The 9,244-nt window shown below is 34.9% G+C and overlaps 1 protein-coding gene across 3 annotated transcripts; it reads left to right on the top strand.

Moving 5' to 3' along the window:
• The first annotated feature begins 4,875 nt into the window (after positions 1 to 4,875).
• On the top strand, positions 4,876 to 7,363 carry LOC144565636 (uncharacterized). 3 transcript variants are annotated; one of them, XM_078315447.1, is made up of 5 exons: positions 4,876 to 5,469; positions 5,924 to 6,017; positions 6,137 to 6,179; positions 6,391 to 6,526; positions 6,791 to 6,922. In XM_078315447.1, the coding sequence occupies exons 1-5, from the start codon at positions 4,882 to 4,884 to the stop codon at positions 6,887 to 6,889; spliced, it is 960 nt and encodes a 319-aa protein (XP_078171573.1). In that variant the 5' UTR covers positions 4,876 to 4,881; the 3' UTR covers positions 6,890 to 6,922. The 3 variants fall into 3 exon arrangements, with proteins under 3 accessions (XP_078171573.1, XP_078171574.1, XP_078171572.1); XM_078315448.1 differs by lacking the exons at positions 6,391 to 6,526; positions 6,791 to 6,922 and adding an exon at positions 7,215 to 7,363; XM_078315446.1 differs by lacking the exon at positions 6,791 to 6,922 and having other exon boundaries at positions 6,391 to 6,730.
• The last annotated feature ends 1,881 nt before the right edge of the window (positions 7,364 to 9,244 follow it).

The raw sequence follows: 9,244 nt of genomic DNA, 5'->3' as shown, positions 1-9,244 counted from the left end.
TTGATCATCTTTAATTATGTTTTATTTGACCATTTATAATGTTGTTTGTTTTCTTTTTCTTCTCCAATTTTTCAGGCCAACATAAACAAGGAATGGCTTGTTATTTTGTACAAGATTTTAACTTGTGAAAGAAACAAGTTTAAGTGGGAATTGAAAGATTTGTGAGCATTTGTTGATGTGTGAACAATATTTTTCCCTATTGTTTGATGTGTGACCATTAAAAAATATTTGATGAGTTTGCTAACAATTATTGTTTCCAAGAACTTGTTTCATTGATATTTAATACATGTTTGTTTGGTTACAAATTGTCATTGTTGTGAGAAGTTTTATGTTCAGAATATAAAATAATTGATGTGTCTACTAAAAATGATTGTTTCGAAGACTAGTTTCATTGTTATTTAATACAGGTTTGCATGGTTATAAATTGTCATTATTGTGAAAAGTTCTAATTTTGAAAAGAGTAAGGCTTGGGTGCTATGGATAGCATAGAGGGCTACGGTGCTACGGCTCAATATTTGAGTTTTTAAAATCCTAACAGTCGATCCGAACCGTTCATCTTGTTCTCCATATTAATATGTGTTCGGAGACCAAATTTTACATTTTTTGGAAATTTTTTACTATTTTTTTAAATAGGTAGAAAATCAAATATCTCAATGGTGCAGAATTTTTTAGATCAAGTGATCTTCTACCTATCTAAAAAAATAGTAAAAAATTTTCAAAAAATATAAAATTTGGTCTCCAAACACATATTAATATGGAGAACAAGATGAACGGTTTGGATCGACCGTTAGGATTTTAAAAACTCGAATATTGAGCCGTAGCACCGTAGCCCTCTATGCTATCCACAGCAGCCTTACTCTTTTGAAAACATAAAATAATTGATGAGTCTGCTAACAAATATTGTTTCCAAGTAGTAATTTCATTGTTTTTTAATAGAAGTTTGCATGTTTATAAATTGTAATTGTTTGTAAAAGTTATAAGTTTGACAGCAGAAAATAATTGTAACTCTTCTAAGCAGTATACTTTTAAAAATAAAACTTAAGGTTCTGCCGTTGAAATTTTTAACATACTATTTTCAATGGTAAATAATTGTGCTCATAATTGTTCAATATATTATTGTTTCAATTGTACTGGTCTTACAACATCAATACTTGAAATTATATATATATATAAAAAATGATTTTATACGAACAATTTTGTATGGTGTAAAACTGATGTTTAACTGTTTCAATATTTACTGTTTCAGTGGTACTATTCTTGCAACTGTAATACTACAAAAAAAAATTTAAAAATCATCTTACTATTTTTTAATCTTAAACTTACAAGTTTTTATTGTTTAAAATAGAGGTTTAATTAGTTATAAATATGTTGAGTCATATCTGGCAATCGGGGATTGGTAAAAATTCAGAGCTGTTATCATTCTAGAATGTACGGAAAAAATTGTGCTGGGGTACGCCATCGGGGACTGGTACAAATTTACAGCTGTAAAATTCGTGCTCGGGGACGCGTTTGGGGATTTGTTCAATTTTTGAGATGTAAATATGTGCTCGGGGACGGGTTCAGGGATTTGCTCAAATTTAGAGCTGTCAACATTCTAGAATGTTTAGCAAAATTTTGCGCTCGGGGACGAATTCGGGTATTCGTTTTTCTTGTAAAAAATTAAAATTTTACTCTTTTGCAATGAAAGTTAAATACTGGATCGTAGTTGATTAAACGCTTTTCTTAATATGTTTAAATTATATGAATATTTGGCTACATTTGGCGCGGCTTTTGTTAACTTTTTGAACGGAGTACTTTTCGCTTCATGCAGCGAAATGGTTCTGTGGTAAGAAATATTTGTACTGTTATTGCGCTTTATGAAGTAAAAACTGCTCAATTTTTCGCCGACATTCTAGAAAGTTGGGGGACGCACGCGGGTATTTTGTTTGGGTTACAATTATCAGCTCTCTATAATTTAAGTAATTTTTTGAATTGAGATTTGAATGAAATCGGATAATATCTGATCTGTTTACACTCCTAATAGATTAATTTTCTATTGAGTCTAAAATCCCACCAATTCTTATCCATTTGAACACGCCCTGAATATGTTCTATATACCCAAAAATATTTATTATTTCTGAAATGATCCCTCCAGTCGGGACCTGAATTGCAGTCAGTACTTCACAACAACTCTACAAGCAACTTCATGCTCGAGCATTTGTAAAGCAAATAAAAATGTTGATATCTCAACTGCAATTTAGTTGCAAACATATACAATTTCAACCAGATTCTAAATAGCACGCTATAGTGTTTTCAGTTGTTCCGTTATGACGCAATAAACACTATATAAACCTTTGATATCTTCAATTAATTATTCATTTTATAAAATTGTTTAATTAATAATTTAGTTAGAGCAAATAAGATTTGAATATAAAATTACATTGATAAAGAATTAAAATTGATCGTAAGTACCATGACAGTAAAATAAATTAATTGATGAATAATTGTTAAAGTTGTTGTGATAAAATATTTAAATACGATGGACCGGATTAGAATTGAGATTGGGAGCTAATAATTAATAAATAATGAATCAAATATTAGTTCTTGGTCTGTATTCAATATTAAAGATAACGCAAGCAAATCTGCTGCAATCCTACAGGATCGCAGGGTTTTGCGATTCCAATTTCAATCCTTCATTTATTACAATATATGAATCTTTAAAAGAGATATTTTTTTGTGCACAGATCTTAAAATATATGAATGGTTGAGATTAGAATCACAGCAGATTTATTTCCAAAGATAACACCTTTTTATAGCAATATTTAAGATAACATGAAAATGTTAAACAATATTATATATGAAAATGTACATTACATGTGGGCAGGAAAATATACACTAGTTCTTAGTTTTTTTTTTTAATCTTCTGTCCAGAAAAATTCTATTCATTATTGAGTTTAACAAATATCTAATTAACATATGGTATTCAACTTTCATCTAATTAATAAATTTTAGCAGTATTAATTTTCTCAACTGTAAATCACAACTTTACGTTAATAAAGATAATTTTATTGGTTATGGATGGATTGCACTCATTCTTTCCTCCGTTTCTTCACCTTCCCTTTCGACATTAATAAAATATACAAATTATGACAATTCGTCGGGTCGAATGAAAAATATAAATTAATTTGATTAAATAAACACATTTATCATTTTTTTTATGTACAACGTTTTTTTTTCTGCTATATAATCAATTAATTAAATAAACATATCTTAACAAAATGTTGTGATTTACAGTTGAGAAAGTTAACACTAAACTCATTAATTAAATGAAAGATGAATGCCGTGTGTCAATTAGTCACTAAACTCAATAATGAGCAGGATTTTCCAGATTCGGTTCCATCTTTTTTTTCCTCATCCACAATTTTTGTTTTTTCAGTCGAAAAAGTCAATTAGGACTGACTGCCAATAAAAATGGAAATCATCAATTGATTATACTCAATTAAGGAGGCGTCTATTAAAACAGTAAACAGTTATTTTTTTTTTAATTCTCTCATTTCTTTCCTGTTTTGAGCGTTCAAAAAATTCGCTGTTAAAATCTGGATCCGTATCCTCCCAGGTACCTGACTCAAAAAAATTGAAACGGACGGCCCAGATTTAATATCATCCGTTGCCTGTTTGGGATGATGGAGGAGCAGTTCTATTTATGCTTTGAGATTCGTGCCAAGTTAAAAATTCCAATCTTGGATCGTCCGATTTAATTGATTTCTTTTTATTCCCGCCTCCCCGCTCCCGCTGCCGGTGTCTTATTGAACTTCTCTCTTCTGTCCGTTCAAACTCTTCAGCTGCAGGAGCAAGAACTACCGCAAGAGAACGGCTGAAATTGTAGCAACCCCACTAATTTACTCTTATAACCGCCACTGAACCCACTGATTTATCTTATTACCGTCCACTGCTGCGCCGCAACTTCCTTTGACCAAAGGCATCCTTCAAGACGCTGTTTCGTTTCCGCCCTCTCGGAATCGAACCCTAGCAGAGTGATTGCCAAAAGAGGAAACAAAGATGTTCTATTCACCTACTATTCTCGCCAAGAAAAGCCCCATGGGTACGATCTGGATGGCTGCTCACCTAGAGAGAAAGATAAAGAAAGCTCAGATCGAGAAGATTAATATCGCTATTTATGCGGGTATTTGATTTTAACCATTTATTTGTTTTTAAACTTGTCTGATTCGTTTAATTTTTGCAAGACTGCGGTTTGCTTTTGGGACGGACTTATTAGAAAAAAAAACAAAACAAAACTGACGATTAAGTTGTGAAATGATAATTAAATAGGCCTAAAAGGAATCTTCCTTTAGGAAATTATATACAAACAAATCAAGAATTGTTTTATTTGTCAAAAACTTGAATAAATCTTGAACAAAGAATAGTCAAGAATAGATCTTGAAGTTCCTTCCACAATCAATTATCTTTAGCAGGGTTTTATTAAAAAGCTGTGCTAACAACATTTCTTTTCCCTTTGTAGAGAAATTACTGATCCCAGAAGTGCCAATAGCTCTTAGATTGTCGGCTCATCTGTTGCTGGGGCTGGTGCGGATATTCGCATGGAAGGTGGACTACACATTTAGTGATTGCAACAGATTGCTCACGGACATAAGAACTGCCATTGTCAACATTAAAATTGATCTCCCAGCTGATGCGAATCGAGCACTGCCCCAATCTGTAACCCTGCCAAGCAATTTTCAGCTTGACAGCATTGATTTGGATGACTTGGCAGATGATGCCGAGTAAGAACTTCGATTATCTTTTCTCTTTTTCTGTCATGTTCTGTTTTTCTTTGTGTGGAAGAAATCCTGTTGTCTACAAGAGAAAAGGACCTATCCTCCTATAATCAATGAAGAACCTGACATGCACCCTCCTGTTGGACCTACACAACAGTCACCCAATCATGGCATATCCATTGAGTCCTTCGTTAACTCTCCTGTTGGCACCATGCCAGAGTCCCCCCACCATGATATGGAAACTGTTGAAGAGCGCCCAATAAAGTCTCCAGCGGGCCCACTTTACCATTCCCCTAACCACGAGATATCTATTGAGGAACCCTCCATGGCCCCTCCCGTGGCCCCTCCATATGGTTCTCCTCATTATGAAACATATGTTGATGAACCCACCATAAACCCTTCAGCGAGCCCCACACAACGGTCACCTATAGATTTTGATGCGCCACCAGAGAGGCTTAGGTGCCAGCATGTAAACGAAACTATACCTGCACCATCTCCTCCAGTGGATCTAGGCTGGAGAACTCCTAATTCCAATAATAACCTCCTTAATACACCATCTGATGCGTTGCCAACTTTTGAGCCAGAAGTGCTTGACAATTTTCGCAGAAGTCCTCCAGCGAAGCATACCCGGCGCATGTCTCAGTCTCCTTGGACTCCTTCCCCTGAGAGAGATAACTTTAGGACCCCTCCACTCCACTGGTCTGCTGAGAGAGAGGTAGAGAAATATAAATAATAGTGCCTTCTCACAGCAGTGTAATTTTGCATCAGTACATGCACTTTTAGTTTATATTGCTGAATTGTTGTGACTTGGCCGATTATGCCCACTTGTCCTTTTAAGCCTCAAGTTTCATTTAATTATGCCTCTGCTGGAACTAATTGGGAAACCAGGGCTCAGTTTGGTATAACTTGCATCAACTAGTGTTCGATTGAAAATTAAGCCTCAATTTGTTCCATTTCACCTAGTTAATCCTCAATTTGCACAGATTTAATTTTGTTTAAATTTCACCCAACTTGGGTTTAATGTACTACAGTTGTATGACAATACAATCTAAAAGCCTCAAATACCAAAATAATATAGAAAAGTGGTAATCAAACTTACCGTTTAGATCATCTACAATAATCAAGGTGGCACTGAATTCCAAGATTGATTACTGTTTCAACTCATGTAGGATTTGAATTTTCTTGAAACTCCGCCAACTGTAAAAGCAAAGAGGGCTCGTATTGAAGATGGCAATTTATCTCCAAGTGTTCTTCTTGGAGATGGTAATAGAAACCTTGGATCTTTGCCTTATTTTATAACGAAGTTGAGATGAACATAATCTTTTAGATTCTGACAATATAGTGTTTCTCCGTTAATTTCCTTTTTTCTTTCTTTCTTGAAGATTCAGAAAGAAGAGAACGGAACAGCTGGTCTGCTAGGTCAATGTAAGGAAATATTGATATTTAACTAATCTTGGTAGTGTTTTGATTTTAGATGGGTTGCATAAATACATTTTTACCCTAATTTTATACGATTTCTGTTTCTAAATTCCCAATTTTTAAATGAAAAGATCAGTGCTGTAGCCCAGTTGTGCTGAAATTGGTACCCTTTTTCATTTTTCTAATTAGCCAGTAATGAAGAAATAATATGTTGCAGGGGCATGGCAAAGTACCTGAGAGAGCACTTCCCTGTAGTCCCTAACTTAGAAGGTCAAAATGGTAATATTTCTTTGAATAATATCCTGGAAGAGAAGCCCAGAAAGCACTGTGCCAGAATGTTCTTCGAAACCTTGGTAAAATACCTACATTTCCCTAGATATATTATTTTTGAAATTTTTGGTTGTATTAAGCCACTTGAGGCACTTTATATAACTTTTGGTGGACATGTAAGATACTTCTGTTATGTTGTAGAGATGTTTTATTTTTAAACCGAATTCCTTTTATTAGGTGTAGTTATTACTATTTTAGGAAAATGTCTGAGCTACCCTCCTGAAGAGGTTCTGTTTTCCAGTTGTTACCTGGAATATTTTACAATTTGCAACTCTATTTTCCATCAGGTTCTGACTTCTTGCGAGTATATTCATGTCAAACAAGAGGAGGCGTATGGTGATATTTTGATTACGCCCAGGCCCAGGCTCACTGCTACTAAAAATTGAGTCATTCCAGATATTTTGAACTAGTTATTTTAAATAGAGGTAATATATTCTCTTCACTAAAAGAATTGCTAGCTAATTTGTTAATAATTAACAATACTTGATAGTTGACAAATGGAACTCGATCGGCTCACATTTAATTTGTTTTTTTAATGTAGGGGGGCTTTTAACTTCAGAGGCATCACTCAAAGCTTCAATAGGCTGCTAATTTATAGTTGATATGAATTTAATTTTGGTCTAAGTTTAATCTTTTTTCTCTTATGATGCTATAAATCCAGTGGTTGGTGTTTGCATCGTTCCTAATTATGGTTTAATTATTCCATCTTAGGAGATGATGCTTGCCTATTTTATGTATAAATTATAAGTAATATATATAAATCTTTATCCGTAGCCAACTAATGTGAAGTTGTTTATTGTCAAGAGCAAAAAACATAGACATTGCTTTACTTTTCTTACTTTCTGATTATGTGAACAATCCAAAGGTTGCCTACAATAATATTTGTTTACTCGCAATTCAATGGTTGCTCAAACACATGAACAAGTTGTTGAAAATAAAGAAGAAAATCAAGAGGAATGATCTCAGCCGCACATCATAGATCAAAGGGTCAAAATAGGAAATAAACCTTTAGTGCAAAATAATAAACGGTAACTGTACACCGTATCCATTTACGGTAAAAAAGACTCCAACGGTAACTTGGAGAAAAGTTGTATAAATAGATTTAGGACTTGTAATAAATATGAAGAAAAAGTTTAATAAGAATATTCTCCTCAGAAATCATAAAAATCAACATGGTATCAGAGCCTCAGGCTTGATTCTGATAATATCCGATAATCCCCAATATTCTGATAATCATCCAATAATCCCTCAGTCATACTCATTAGCAGAAAATTCTTCACAAGCAGTGCAAAATGGATCAATGGGGGCAGCAATCCTACGAGGCTACCAACCCATCGAAACTCACTTCGCAATTGCTAAATGGTACGAATTATATATCATGGGCCAAATCAGTCTCTATTACCCTTAGTGGTAGGGACAAAATTGATTTCATCACAGGAGATAAGGCAAAACCAAAACCGTTAGACCCAAATAAACCAACTGAGGCTGAAAAACTAATAATCCAAAAATGGCAAAAAGAAGATCATACAGTTATGTCTCTGTTATATGGGTCCATGGAACAACAAGTCATTGACTTGTTTCTCCAAGATTGTGACACATCTCAAGAACTGTGGGAAGAAATTCGAGCCTTTTACGGGCAACAAAAAAATCACTCCCATGTTTACCGCCTCCATCTGGAAATCCAACAAAAAAAGAAGGGAATCAGAACCCATATGGAATACCTAGCCTCTCTCAAAAAGAAATACGATGAACTCAATGTTTATCGACCATTCACAACAAACGCAAAAGAACTCAAAAAACGAAAAGAAGAGGATCAAATCTTCTCATACCTTACCGGCCTTGATTCAAGCTACGAGGTCATTCGGTCACAGATTATTCGAGCACCCGAGCTCCCTACCTTCTCCGAGGTAGTCAACCAGATACAACGCGAAGATTCACTTCGGGAGGCTATGGGAGGTCCACAAGTCAGCCACGACGAGGGACACGAATCCCATGGCCATGCCGTAAAGTTTCCCCAAAATCACCGAAACCCTAGCTCTCAAAATCACCAAAATTGGCCACAGTCGAGAGGGGAGAAGTGCTCTCATTGCAAGAAAGAGGGTCACAAGGCCGAGAGGTGTTACTTTCTTCATCCAAACCTCCGGCCGAAGTGGTGGATTGAGACCGATTCAAAGAGAGGCGGAGGAGGAAGCTGGAACGAAGAGAAAAAGAAAGGAAAAGAAGGGCTCATGCGTGGAGGCTTCTCTGTCTCAACCAAAGAGACTCTTTTAACTCAACCAACTGAGTCAAGTGAACCGGGTTCAATCAACCAAGGAGCTGGCGGGTCAAGCAGGTCAGGGGATCAAATGCAACAGATCCTTCAGCAATTATCCGCGTTGCTCGCTCAAAAATCTGATAGCTCATGTGGTATTGTATCTCACTCAAATAATTTTAATTTATTTAACCAAATAATTGTTGATAGCGGTGCAACCGATCACATGTTTGGAAATGAAAATTTCCTTGAAAATTTGACAATACCAAAGAATGACCAATATGTAACCGTAGCAAACGGTATGAAAGAAAAAATCAATTGCTTAGGTGAAATTATTTTGAGCAATAAAAAAATTAGTAACGTATTATATTTAAAAACCTTTCCTATAAATTTACTTTCGGTTAAAAAATTAACACAAGATTTTAATTGTAATGTAATATTCTCATATGACAATGTAATATTTCAGGACCGGGTAACCGGGGACAAGATT

Source organism: Carex rostrata, chromosome 14, assembly GCF_964058835.1.
Source record: "Carex rostrata chromosome 14, lpCarRost1.2, whole genome shotgun sequence".
NCBI classification, from domain to species: domain Eukaryota; kingdom Viridiplantae; phylum Streptophyta; class Magnoliopsida; order Poales; family Cyperaceae; genus Carex; species Carex rostrata.
Note: the sequence above shows the minus strand (reverse complement) of the source record. Positions and strands in the feature narration are given on the sequence as shown.